Here is a 14637-nt window from a genome sequence, read left to right on the forward strand (position 1 = left end):
CAGTTGCTTGCCTCTGAATATGAAAATATAAACTAATAGCGTGTAGGAGAGACCGACAATTCACACCGACAAAGCAATTTTACTTTGAACCCCCTGCTGACTGGCAAATGTTTCAATCACAGTGATTATAATTGAAGGTTTTGAATCATTCTCAGTGAAACAAAGTTTATTTCTATGCGTTTGATATGATCCTGGAGTGGGCCCATGTTATTTTACTGATCAGGGTACTATATTTGGTTGATGGTGTTCATGAAAGCAGCTGCAGCAGCATAAGGCTCAGACAATCGGCTACATACTGTATACCCAGTCTTCTATAGACAATATATATACAGGGCTATAAATGTATGACTGGTCCACTGAGAGTGGAAAATCAATATTTGTCTTCAGACGGGTCTTCTTTGTGTATTTATTTTCTACGAATTTTGTAATGAATGTGCTTCATACGCATGCATCCAAGCCATCACTCTTAAATCACCAAACAAGGTACATTCTTCTGAATGATGAGTATTTACTTGGCATTAAGAATCAATGAGAGCCATTTACTGCTGCAAAAACATCTTCATAATTAATTAAAAAGTAACGGATTAACACCTTGGGAAAGAAACCACAGATTCTCTGCCAGTACTACCACACACACACACACACACACACACACACATATATATATATATATATATATATATATATATAAACGTCATGCCTTGTAGGCAGATTGTCTGCAAAAATAAACAGGAACACATCTGCTGGTATCAAGACAGTAAGAAAAAAAGATTAACATCAACAACCACGACAAATACAGTTACATGCATTTGCATATGGAAGAATGGAAATTAGGAATCGAAGCAGAAAGCTCCTCTCTTTCACCCTGTATTGCATCCAAAAAAAAAAAAAAAAAAAAGTTTTTCTTCAGTAAAGGAAGAAGCTGTCCCTGGCTCAGGCTGGGTCCTTTTCCTGTCAATATTTCCTCAAGCTGTTACAAACATCACCTGATGATTAGCCACAGATAGATATCATTCATTGTAAAAGCCGAGATACACGAGTTCCAAGCGAGAAATTTTTGTTTAATTTCACATCAGAGCTGCAACTTTCCACACTCTCACCCTCTTTCTTCCTTCCTTCATTCCTCTTTTTTTTCCACTGCCCCTCTCTCTTAGGAGGATTAACCCTAACCTCTATGATCTTGAAGCATTTAGCCCCGATTGCTCCCCCTTCAGCCCTCCTGAGGACATCCACCACCTTCGCCTCAAGAAAAACCTGCTCGCAGCATTCTCCCCTTTCTGAAAATATTTTTCCACTGCCCCGTACAAACCATGAGGGCCTTTCTTTGGATCACACACACACACACATACATACACACAGACACACACAACCATCATCCACCACTGCTTCACTCTGCTGGAGAAGCACGCTACATTTCTGACAAAAGAAGACACAGAAATTGCTTCAAAAAAAAAAAAAAAGGGTTCGAAAAATGGGTTTCTGACACTAGTATAGTGAGTGTCTCCACTTTTGCACCTCTGAGCACTTTACCTATATTAACACTCTGAAGATGGACCATTTTTTCCGTGTGAGTTCTCTCTATCCGCTGGCTGAACATAATGAGTCGGACACGACTCAAGCCCGGTGGTCTGTCAGCCTGTCGTCTCAGTGCAGCCGTGCACTGGAAGGAGCCAGACATCATTATTTGCTGAAATGAGGCATTATGATAAGAGTCACACTGGAAGAGCAAGGCAATGCAAATGAGAAAGATTCTTTTTTTTTTTTTTTAAATAACGGCGTTCCAACGTGCAAATACAGTTCAGAATCATGCCTCATTGGATTTTTCTAGTCGCCTGCAAAGTATTTCTGAAAGTTTATTTAATTTTTTTTATCCTTCCTTTATTGCATAAATGCAACCGGCACTGCAGGGGGCACGGACACCCTGAGGCATTTATCCGTCACAAATCAAGCTTCATAAATCAGAATGAGGCGGTTCCAGCGGATACCAGAGCAGAGCACTGGATGAGGATGGGAAGAAGTTGCCTTTCCGCCTTGATGTTGGAGGATGCATCCGCAATGCAGAGTCACGCCTGGTTAGCAGCGGGGATTTAAAGGAGATAAGCCCCCCCACACACACACACACATTTAAAAAAACACACACACACAAAAAAAAAACACAACCCCCCCCCCCCCCTTACCAAAGCTCAGAGCCGGTGGACGGTTTATGTCCCAGTGTAAATATAGATATTTTTTCTCTCTATCAAAGACACATTTTCCAACCACCGTCAAAAAGAAAAGCGCGAGCCTTTGGAGGGGGAAGACTGTGAGAAGAGAGAGAGAGACATTTTCCCCTTTTCTCCCCCTCTTCAGTCAACCGCTGCCTCTCGATTCGAGCAACATCTGGCACTGTTTATCACCTGGCCTGCTGGTTGAGGCAGGAGGGGAAAGACTGGGAACGGGAACACAGTGCCAACCTGAGCTCCAACGCAGCTCGCTCTCTCTCTCTCTCTCTCTCTCCCTCTCTCTCTCGCTCTCTCCCTCTCTCTCACTCCTGTTTGGGCCACCATCTCCGTTTATTTTAACACTGTGCGATGTAAGAAACCTGGAGACAACTAGAAGGTCAAGTGCATTAGTGTGAATTTTTAAAAGGTCAAACTGAACCAGAAAGTGAGCTTCAATGGATGTTTACAGCTGAAACTTCTGGCAGCAATGATTGTTTTTCTTAGATAGGTTTGGCTTACGTGTGAAATGGCTTCATATTTGCATGCATGCCTTTGCAAATCCCCCTTTTTGGTGATGTGTTAATGTACACAACAGTTAACCCTTCACAGGGCACTACTGGAGAATATTTCTGGGGTGGTGTTGAGGAAGAGTTCCAAGATTGGCTTGGTCACTGGAAATTGGACACATTATCTACATCTTTTATGTCAACGATGTCAGTACCCGGGAAAAAGTATTTCTTTTTAGTTATGTATGTTTTTATTCTCATTGTTAACCGATTGTCAGATAGAAAGAGGCATATCACCTACGTTTATTCTTCCTTCTGCTCCTTTTCATTAATAAGTATGGAAACTTTTATTTTCTATTATATTGACTTTTTTCGTTTCCTCTTTTGTCAACGAATAACAAACTAAAGTAAAAAGGGCCGTATCCTTGAGGTCTAACAAAGGGCCATACATGGCTGTTTCAAATCACGTTGATGACCACAACAGAAATACAACAAAAGACAGTGAGTCACACTGATAACATGGTCAAACTGTACAACATGCCAGCACAACAGTAAAGTATTAAACCTCCTCAACAACGCTTCATGGCTTGACCAACAGTTTAAAAAAAAATTATTCTTGAAGATGGCTGAATAACCATCTCCAAAACATCACATTGGAATAATGCATTTTTACATTTGGGATTTGTTTATAAATGAAATGTCACTTGTTAACCTTCTTTCTTTTTGAAATTATCATACAAATTACCCCAGTGATTAGAAAGGGACCTGATAGGCAGCTTTTTTCCTGCAAATCCGATGTCAGAAAGTGACAGGCGGAAGGAGAATATAAGTAAAAGACGGCGTTCATGGGACAATGAGGCCCATTGATACAGCGGAGACAGGACCGGGTGCCTCCAGTGTGCTGAGAACGGCTGACGGTGCACAGAGGCACCATGATTAGTCTGCATTACAAATGGCTAAAACAGAGCTGTGCTCTTGCAGAGGCCACAGCATCAGCAGAGACCTGGGAACCCCTCCACTCCTGTTTTGGAGCTACCAAAATAAAACACAATGTCCATATTTCCCCAAAAACCACATCATCAACTCCAAACAAATTTCGACTTCAGAGATCTTTGTCCTTCAGAAGTATAAAATAACGCAACCTGATTGAATCAGATCCTTGAAAATCCCCAACGCTTCATTTGTTATCTTCCTTTTTTATGTCCACTTTAATTGACACTTAATATCCATATGGTTGAAATTGGATCAAAAGTATTTGCCTCAACCCTTGCCTCCAGCAGTGCATTCATTCATCACTTCAGAGTCAAACTGTGGCTGTAAATCTAGCTCTTGATGCCATCTATAGGGCTTCAAGTGCAAATACACCAACTGTTGAGTGTGTGAAGATATGAAGAATATTTGTAGAAACGTTTGTCTCTTAAATAAAATCGAATTAGTCATTAGAAGGTAAATGCAATTGAGAATATTTATCTTGAGAGTTGGTTTTAATTTATTCCTGCAGCAACCATGATTTAAAACTGAATCCAACACACTCATGATCTAGATTCTAGACTGAGGCCACCTTTACACGTAACCAGGTTTTGTTTTGTTTATTATCTGATATTTCTCTCTCTACATTTAAAAAAACAAATCTTCATTTACACTGACCCACATATACAGCTGGTTAGAGCTGCTATGAACATGCCATGATAGCCAATCAGAAAAACATAACGTCACGAATTGTGACAACAACATCCGCCTACCCCCTTTAGATGCAAACAGAGACATGGATTTCATCCAGACCTCCACTGTGGCCAGAGTTTTCAGGAATCATCATTTGTGGTGAGTCGTAGCTGCATATATGTGTAAATGTTCGGCCCAAACGCAGAGAAATATCGCAATTTTTTCAGATACCCAGGTAAACATGGCCTTAAACTGATACACTACTTTCCATATGTTTCCACTCCAAGGATTCTCAGCTCGCAGCAAAACTGCCCCCGGTTTGAATTCCAACTACGATTTCCTTCCAGAATCCAAGGACACGCATTAGAGTTCTCTTGGCGAAGATGAATTGATGGAAGATATGCTTCACGCGAAATTGGCCGTTCGTACATTCAGCAGGGAAACGTGAGGTACCTGTCTGTATGTGGAGATGATGATCTCTCGCAGATGGTAGTGCATGGGCGTCATGGTCTCGCTGATGGAGTCCAGGGCCATGTCCACCTCTCTCTTCATCCGGTGGCCGTCCGGCAGCAGACGCACCAGCTGCATCACCACCTGCAGGACAGAAACGACAAACCCTCGTCATCCATACTTTCCAAGTAAAAGGTTTCAAGACCTGCATGACTCCTGAGCACCAAAGATTATTGTTTAAATGAAGAATCACAATATTGAAGTATAATAATCAACCTATAGGTTTCCCACCTGTAGATGCACTGCAATGGCAAAGACAGGCCAGTAGTTGGTGTTTTAATGTGTCATTCAACATGCGGGTTCAATCCTCATCGTGTCCTTAAGAAGACACAGAACCCCAAAAATGCTCCTCATAGAGATCAAGGCACTTTGTGTCACAGAAAACCGTTGGCGTGTGAATGTTTGTATGATTGTGCAAAGCTGATTCGAAAAGCATTGTCACCTTCGGCCAACACACAGCTGAGCTGTAAAGAAAGCCCCCCCGTCGGTCCTGGCCTACTTCCAATATACAAATGTGTGTCAGCATGTTCACTTCCAGCGTTGACCTAGTGAAAATGGGGACGCGTTCCATCAGCATGTGTGCATGAGGCAAAAACCACAACACTTTGGGGCAGCGAGTTGTGGGAGCCAGTTCACTAAACCCCGTCGGTGGCCTCAACACAGCTGGTTCACTTCAGCCACTAATGATAACACCATGAAGGAGCCGGAGGGCAGAGCCGAACAGCCGCATCGGAGAGCACAACAGGCCCGCAGGTGCAATCCCAGTTCCTGATTTAATGCGCGTCTGTCCTTGGGAAATAACCCAAAGTGTGCCAGTTTACATCTAACCTCCTTTTCTTTGGGAATGTATTTTGAAGCTCTGCTTTATCTTGTTTCAAGCGTAATCTACCTCAGCATTCACCAAAAGGAAAACTGAAAATTTGATTAAGACTCACGTTCAGTGAAGTCCGAAGTGAAAAGTATATTAACTTGAAGTTAATCATGCTTCCAGTTCATTATTTTGTGTTAGAATTCTCTTATGGTCTAGCAATGCTTCAGATGATCAATATTGATATATCAGTTATTGCATATTGTATTTATATCATTTGCTGCTTAAAAAAAAAAACACGAGTGCAGAGCTGCATGATATTAACTTTTGGTTCATTACCATATGAAATGACAGAACTTCAGTGTCCTGATGTTAATGGTAAACAAATTAAAATAAATATGTAAAATTATTTTTGAACTTTATCACCAACTACCTTAATCTCACTGAGTGCTCAGGCAGCAAAATACAACAATGTGTTTATAATTTGTGGCGCTTTGGCTTTTAGGTACCTGTAATGTGCCGCAACTCAACACCGCCCGCGAAACACTTTGGTCTGTGCTGATCGCTGGCAGCCCTCTACGCAAGAGGGGTCAAATAAACTAACAAGAGGGTTTAATCACCTGGCAATGTGCAAAAATAAGGGAAAAATAGACAATCAACATGCCTTTTTCAATTAAAGTCACTGCTGTTCCTGATTTGTCCACTGGGGGGTGGGGACCAGTGTTACACTACAGGTCATAAAACAGGCTGAGATCCAAAACTCACAGCAGATGGCAGCAATATTTTTTTTCTGAGTTATAAGTAATGCAGCAGCAGTGAAAGGCATCAACTGTATTGTCAGTAAAATAGTATTGACATTGAGTCGTTTCCACGTTAAGGGATTTTGTTGGGATTTTTCCACACGCAAGTCTGAAGACTGAGAAACATTTTCAGGTTTCAAATATTTCTTTGAGAACTAAGAGATTTTGTAAAGTAATTGCAATTCAACGTTTTCACCATGTAGTTTTCACTAAAAGAAATCTATAAATTCTGTATTTATGGCCAATGGGTCCATTTTTGAGAAAATGTCAGCTTTAAGTCTATTTTTCGTAACATTCATTTTATGTCTGGACAGTAATGACCAGATCACATAACAGTGTGTCATACCAGGACTTTCTACATCACACCAGGGGAGGATCATCGACCACACAATTCTCCACAAGTGGTGCTTTGGACCGCTCAGCTATAGCAACACTATTTTTGGCAGTAATCGCAGTGGCGATAGCAACATCACACATCCTTCAGAGGCTGAATTGAAAGCAGGACAACGTTTCTGTGGTGATCACTCCACGTATCCCAGAAACTCCAGAGGTCGCTCCTCTGTGACTGGCATGCGGCATTGTGCTGCCCGCCGAGTGCAGCCTCTTTCAGTGTGCTCATGTTTACTGTGCTGAGGAGGCGGCCAGCAGGTTCCAATCGCGGATTCATTGTCACGGCTCAGAGTCAAGAAAAACACCCGAAAGCCCAAATTCACTGCGCCATTCAGAGCAGAGGAGAAAAGCTCTGGCTTCTGGCTGTGTGTGCACACTGCATTTAATCACAAATGCAAACTGAGCGTTAAGAAATACTGAAAAGGGCCGAGCACCTCCCCTTTAATATAAGAACAACAGCGGTCATTGTCTGTCTGGAGGAGCTGGTGATGTTATTTACTCAGGAAGTTTCAAGCAAATCTGAGTTGCACTCCATGTCAACAATGAGCTTTAGAACAGTTGTATGAGCCACAACCATAAAAACATATTAATTGACTCAACTTCCTTGAATTGGTGCTTTAAAAAAAAAAGCAAACAAAAAAACCAACTAGTGCACTCTAGGTTAAGGCGTTTTATTTTCCAGCAGCGTTTGCACAAACGCACACAATTGCGACTTCAGAAAACTCTGCTTCATCAGCAGAGAGCTTGAGTGTTGAAGTACAGGCTGTCCTCTTTTTATAGCAAACAGAATAAATTTAAAAGCCACAGGACCACAATACTGCAGATGTAACACAAATCTGAACACAACGTGATCGAGGCTTCTTTAATAAAGTTTTATAAAGTGACCGATAGCTGTGTATATATAAGATGGGATATTTTTCTCTTGAATCGCACCTGAAAAACTGCGGTCGTCTAATATTGGGGTCTTGAATTCAGCCCCTGCGTGAGCGAAATAACAGATTTGATGTGTTTCGATGTGTCGTCAGGTGGGATTACTGATCAGTGACGAAGGCTCCGTTCACACCACAGGTCTTGATGCTCAATTCCAATTTTTTTTTTTTTTTTTTTTTTTTGCTGGAATCCGATTTTTTTCTGCGCAATCATTTCAAACGCGATCTGCCGTGTGAACGTCAGAACGCCAGAGCGCAAAAGACGACGTGAAGTCACACCGAGCAGTCCAGTCACACGTCAATGACGAAGAAGTTGCTTGTAGAAAAATATCCGAAATGCTACAACATATCAACGAGGCCTGGGTCTGGTGTGAAAAAAAAAAATCTAAATTGGAGCTTTGACACGGCCGCTTAACAGGTTGGATATGGGTCACTTGTGAGTTAAAAATGTATATTGAGTCGCATTTCCCTGCAGTGTGAACAAGGCCTAAGTGACAGTAGTGAAGGGATGAGAAGAAAGCTACAGGTGCTGGACATCGTTGATAACAAGGCTTTAAAAGGTGACATGAGAATAGCATTACCACACTTAGAAGTTTTTAAAATGTACGTACCTCAAATTCTCCCTTTGTGTACTTGGCATCAGGAACACTCACAATCTCGTCATCGGCAAACTCTGGGAAACCCTTCAAAGTAGAAATTTCAAGTTGAAGTGACATCACGTACAACTCCAGGCTAATTGGATATGAAGAGAACTTTCTTACATTAAAGTGCCAGAGAGTCAGAACGGAGACGACCATGGCGGTGGTCGTCCTGCCTTTGCCATTGGAGCAGTTGAAAACAAAGGCTGAGTGGGAATCCTCTGCTAAGGCACTCTTCATGGCCTCTAAAAGCTTATCGAAGTCCTTCAGAACAACATAAGCAGAAAACAAAAACTGGCTTGCTCACATTTTTATACTACATTTGCAGTATTGGCAAAGTTAATTCATGAACAGAAATCATATTCAAATTTTCCGACTGAGTGCTGACTAATTGTTTGACAGTGTCGTCGAGCTACCACTAGATGGAGCACGAGCCTCAGTCATTGTCAACTCTCCTGATTCACAACAGCCACAGGAGGATCCGTGTTTACATGTTGATCTGCATGTGTTTACGCATGTGTTTACACAGCCCTTCACTTCATTACCTCCTCCCCGGGTGCGCTGCAGTCTGGGAGAGGGATGCGTTTGTACACCAGCCCTTGGTGGGAGCTTTTATGCAGGTTGAAAATCTCCTGCACCGTCTGGCAGCTTTTAAACATCTTCATTTGTTTCTCCTGCTCCAGCGTCACCTCCAGCCACTTCTGAGCCCGTAGAACTTCCTCCTTCAGGGACGTCTCCAGCTTCTAAAGGTCGGGGGTGATGAAATGCGGTCAAGTGTTTACTGTAACTGCTGGTGGGGGTGTTATAAACAGTAAAAGCTCCTTTTACCTCTAAGACGTCAGAGGATGGGACTGAGATGTGCTGGTCCGGACACGAGGGCTCCCTCAGAGTGAACATCTCTCCATTTCCTTCTAAAACTAACTCCTCCTGCAGGTTGACCCACAGCACGTGGCTGTGCTTCCTCTTCTCATCCGTCAAATGGGCCAAAACTGCCCCGGTAGCCTGCACACAGCACACACACACACACACCATTAGAGCAAGGAGCTGGAAATCCATCCTGAGCATCCTGAGGTGGGTGTGTGAATCCCTACAAAATAACCATGAGTCACTCCTCTGACTCTACTTGTACTCATGAATATTCTTATCACTTCCACTTGGCAGGACCGCAGCTTTTACTCTCTTCATATGGACACAGTAAATATCTTTAATCTCTTTATTAGTATCAGTTCCTCCATAAAGGTGATTTAGTTGTGTTCCACTGACAAACACACCGAGAGCATCCGCGCGATCTAAAGAAAGCAAGACGTGCTCATGCTGCACCTCTGATGTCGGCTGAGCCACTCCATAAACCGGCATCTTGGGCACTCGTCTGAAGTTGGCCGCCTTCATCTCCTTTACTGTGCTGAGCACGTCGGGGGCCAAGTACTCGTCAGCAACCTGTGCAAACACACGCAGCCACACTTAATGAGGAGTGCATTTTGAGTCACACTTGATTACAGACACTGATGGGAAAAAAAATCAGTCAGGGAGATGCATCGTGTGAGTGGGAGTCGTACCAACACGTCGCGGGGGAGCATGAGTGACAACGACGCTTTGAACTACATGAATATTCGATGGCGGCGTGTCTATATATTATAAATTTGCAGTCACTGCATGCATGAATACATTAGTTAACTCGTGTATTTCTCAAGTTGATCAGCTCTGACATGGTTTGACTTCCCAGTGCAGGACATACCAAACATTTCGAGAGCACGTTCTCAGCATGAAAAATAAATAAATAAATATTGTGTACGTGTTGATTTCCTCACCAGGATTCGAGCCCCCTTGGTGACCAGCTCGGCCGGTGCAGACAGCTCCGACTGATCCATGCAGGCGAGAAGTCTGTACAGCCACGCGTGGCAACACATCCACTGGCTGAAGTTGCACACGAAGGCAAGAGGATACTGCAAAAACACAACACGGAAGACGGAGGGTGGTTTTATGTCAGCAGTGAGGACACTGAAAACGAGCCGGGGGAGGGAGGGACACGATGACTGTACCTGCTCGTGAAGGTATGCATTAAATACAATTAAGTAAAAGTAGCACTCCAAGCTCTGCATGGTTCTGTGTAGAAAGTAGTCTTTGGTACTGCTTCCCTAAGACACAAGAGAAAAGCGTCATTATCACAGTGGCAGCTTCGTAGTATGTTTATTTCATTTAATAGGAAATAAACTAACTGTGTCATTTTCAAGTTTGCATTCCTTTCCATTCAGACAATTTAAAAATGTCAAGGAACTTAATCAATTTCCCAGGTTCCATAGGGCACAAATATGAACACACACATGGTTGTAAACTGGATCAACTAAATTATAATCTAAAACATAAAGCCTATAAAAGAAGAGAAGAAAACATTTTAAAGGCAGTCTCACTGGGTACAAGCTGCTCTTTTAGCTCTTGAGGCTGTACAGCCTTCTGCCCTCCATCAAGCTTTATTTAGCAGTATAACCATTAGGCCACACAGTCATCATTTGATTAATATATATATATATGTTTTTTGTTTTTTTTTTCTCTCCCAACCAGAGAAGAGGAAGACAACCAACCTGAATTTGATAATCTTCCCCGATCCCTTCAAGCTTACTCTTGTTCTCATATATTGCTTCTTTGATGTTGTGCATTTCTGAACACAGGGTGATGGCCTGGTCAACCTGTGGGGAAGAACAGAAAGTTGACTCGTGAAAAATCCATCAACAATTCTCATTAAAACATGTCCAAATATACATATACATGTTTATATATATATATGTTGTGAATGAGACGTACCTCCTCCATGATCTGCTGTCCATTGGGCAGCTTGTTGATCAGAGACTGGATGACCTGGAAAAGTGGTTTAGGCTCAGGAGCGATCGCCTCCTCAACCCTGCATCATGAAACAATAAATTACATCACTTGTATTTTTTTTTTTTTTACATGGATGCCAAAAAACCCGTCATTTGCAACGTCCCCCATACCCCCGATTTCTTACGGTTGTGAATCCTTCCGAAGACGATTCATGACCAGCGTGCCCAGGATCATAGCGAGGTTGGTGCGTCCCACGCCCACTTGGCAGCTGAAGAGCAGAGCGGGCAGCTGCCGGGACGCCTCGGTGCTGCCAAGAGACAAGCTGGGGCTCTCCTGAGGACCAGAGCGGGTCAGACGGGATGAACGTTATCAGACAATAAATGGATGGATGGACGGATTCTTAACAAGCCTTCTGCAGCTAATAAAAAGTCCTGCACATTTTTTTTTCCTGTTATTCTACATTTTTTCTCTCTCTGTTTCATATGTGCAAAAGAGTGAGCTCAGTTTTAGTGAGATGCAAATATAATGAGGGAAGAACTGTGTTAATAAATCCTTTAAATGGAAATATTCTATGAACTTTAGCAAAACGTTGCCATTTTAACCCAAAACCTTCAAACTGTCGGGTGTCTCAAGGATTTTGCAAAGAGTGAGTTTTACAAAAGGACAGAGTGAAAAGCGAGTGTGGCAGTAAAGCTCTGATCCAAACACTTTGAGGGGGGAAAAAAAAAAAAAAAAGGAGTCACTTTCCAACCACAGGGAACTGGACTGGCTGCTGCACAGCAGTCCAAAAAAGGACAAAACAAGACGAAAAGAACATCCTGTGTGAGTGAAGGGCAGGACGGAAACCAGACCGGCAGATGACCAAAGAGCGGCCAGAGAGTGAGGATGGATTGCTTTTTTTTTTTTTAAATGTCACATGCATGAGTGATGGACTGAACAGACAAGATCACTGGGGATGTGAAAAAATATGGTTTGTGTGACCTCCTCGCTACTTGAACGAGAAAATCCAGATGCTCTGTGACATTTCAGCGACTAACAACTCGAATCGCACACCAATACACCGTCCGAGAAGACCAATGAAAAAAGGACAACTTGATGAGTGGATGTGAAATGTTCCTCTAAACTCACCCTGAGTATGCTAACAAAGGCGTCAAAGTCCTCTTCCAATGGCGCTCCCTCCATCGGTAGCGGTAATCTGTAGTACCTGCAAAACAACAGATCGTTACCTGGAGATGAACCTGCATTTATGTTGTGTCAATATACGATTCTTATGTAGGTCACAGCACACATCTGACTTCGAGTCCCGACGGCTGAGATACCGCATGTTGTGTTTACTAATCACATCAGTGATGCCTCCTCAAACAATCCACAAGGGACGACGGAGCGAACAAAATCATGGGTTCACTTCAAAACCAACCATGTCCCGTTTGAAAACTATCCTGCTGCTTTCAATCGAATGCAAAATCTAAGACTTGGGGAGAAATGCTTTCTCTGCTTGAGCCACACGAGAACGTCTCAGTGAAGCCAACTTCGCTGATCTGATTGCAAACAGGATGCAGCAATCTTTCATTTTTACGCCCCCGTTTCTTTCCTTCAAAAAAAAAAAAAAAAAAAAAAAAAAGCAAGGCAACCATTCCATGCACAAACAAGCGCCACTATTTTTAACCGCCCTGCACGATCTGCAGCAAGCAGCTCCGTCTGAACTCGCATGAGCCGAGGGTTAATAAAGAACAACGTAAAGAACCTGTAGGCTGGCATCGTGAACATGGGCCTCTTGTAGACCTCCTCGGTTACGTGGATGTCCTCCTCGCACACGATGGAGATCTTCTGCGGTTCATCTTTGAAGAACTCAATGTCGTTGTAGACGTAGAAGTCGTTTTCATTGAGCTTGGCAAAGTCATGAAGCTACAAAGATAGAAAAAGAAAAAAACAAAACAGAGTTTTGAGCTGCAGTCTTTATTGTACTAAAAAAAAACAAGAAGGCCGTTGCTCGGCTAATCCCCCGCCGGAGGGCTTTATATTTTCTCACAAAGCCAGCTCTAAGGCAGCACACTTGGTACACTAGAGGGTGTTCCATGGGTTCTAGTAGATAATTATGTAGAATCTGAAAGGTTTGGTGACTGTGGGCCCAGGAACTGCTGAGAAATGAGGAGAAATGTTTATATGAAAATACATGTATTGTGCAACCATGACGAGCAAACTTCAGACCCTACCAATCTTCAAGGTCAAGGTCAGGTCACTTGGTGTACTGGAGGTTATCCCTGGAGTGTGTATCATGTGTGTATAAAATTTCAGAGCCCTAGCTCAAAAACCTAGGCCTCCAGAGCCCCAAATGTGTTTTTAAGCACTTCGTGACCCTGTGACCTACTTAATATGCAAATTAGGTCAAGGTCACCATAGTATCCCTTCCCCCTCTGAGATGTATCCACATGTGAAGTTTGGTCACTGTGGGCCCAGGGGTTGCCGAGATATAGGTAGAAACGTTCGAACGGACAGACGTACGGACGTACGGAGACTGTTTCAAGATCCCCCTTCGGGGCCTATCAGCCACGGCGGGGGATAAAAAAATCTATACTGTCACATATAGCTGTGGTGGGAAGAGACAACACATACATTTCGTTTCCTGAAAATCAAAATTAAGCTAAAAAGCTGTTGTATACACTTTTAAATAAAGGCAATAGGACAGGGATACACACACATATACACTCAAAAGATTTAAGTAAAGATTACATTCCCAGAGTCCACAATCCAAGTGTGTCATCCTCACCGCCATGCTAAGATGCAGGATTTTATAAGGCTTGTTAACAAGCAGTGGAACAACTTTGTTAACAATAACAACAACAACAACGTCCAGCCGCTGGAGCTGGCTTCTCTTTTCCCCACAGCATGATCATCAAGTCACTGCTGATTGTGTGCACCTGATGTCTGACTGGCTCAGTTTGTGAATCACATCCAGCATGTTACTCGTGATCTTGGTATGCAGAACTCTGCAAAAACACCAGGAGCTGAATTTTAAACCCTGAATTTGAACCTTCCGCATGCTTCACTACAAGACGTCTGCATGATTTCACCAACTCAGCTTTCAAGCGAATGTCAAATCAGTGATTATTGTTTTAGGACAGGCATTGCCCTCTGCTGTATTCTTACTAAAATACAGAAAGCCGCTGTGGACAAACTGTGAATATCTTTTTGATAATCTTCACATTGTATGAGCCAGACTGACTGGCTTATAATATATCCAATTACAAGCAAAGGTACCGTTATTGAGAAAGTACTGAAGTCAAAGCACCCACTCAGAATATAAGGTACTTTTCATCAATAGCAATGTCATATAATAAAATACGAAACTTAGAAAGTAGCTTGTGGTGTATATTGT

General features: G+C 42.7%; 1 protein-coding gene across 1 annotated transcript in view; it reads right to left on the minus strand.

Annotated features, from left to right (window-relative positions):
- Positions 1-14637, minus strand: part of pald1a (phosphatase domain containing paladin 1a) — a 50287-nt gene that overhangs the window by 29484 nt on the left and 6166 nt on the right. Inside the window, exons 6-18 of the mRNA XM_080516761.1 lie at positions 13006-13166; positions 12390-12465; positions 11446-11594; positions 11244-11340; positions 11024-11128; positions 10484-10579; positions 10253-10387; positions 9765-9881; positions 9273-9446; positions 8990-9187; positions 8568-8708; positions 8418-8489; positions 4823-4963 (exon numbers count right to left, since the gene is read on the minus strand). Of these exons, the coding sequence (XP_080372887.1) occupies positions 4823-4963; positions 8418-8489; positions 8568-8708; positions 8990-9187; positions 9273-9446; positions 9765-9881; positions 10253-10387; positions 10484-10579; positions 11024-11128; positions 11244-11340; positions 11446-11594; positions 12390-12465; positions 13006-13166 (1662 nt within the window). The remainder of the gene's footprint in view (positions 1-4822; positions 4964-8417; positions 8490-8567; positions 8709-8989; positions 9188-9272; positions 9447-9764; positions 9882-10252; positions 10388-10483; positions 10580-11023; positions 11129-11243; positions 11341-11445; positions 11595-12389; positions 12466-13005; positions 13167-14637) is intronic.

The sequence above is a fragment of the Blennius ocellaris genome, assembly GCF_963422515.1.
Source record: "Blennius ocellaris genome assembly, chromosome: 21".
In the NCBI taxonomy this organism is placed as follows: domain Eukaryota; kingdom Metazoa; phylum Chordata; class Actinopteri; order Blenniiformes; family Blenniidae; genus Blennius; species Blennius ocellaris.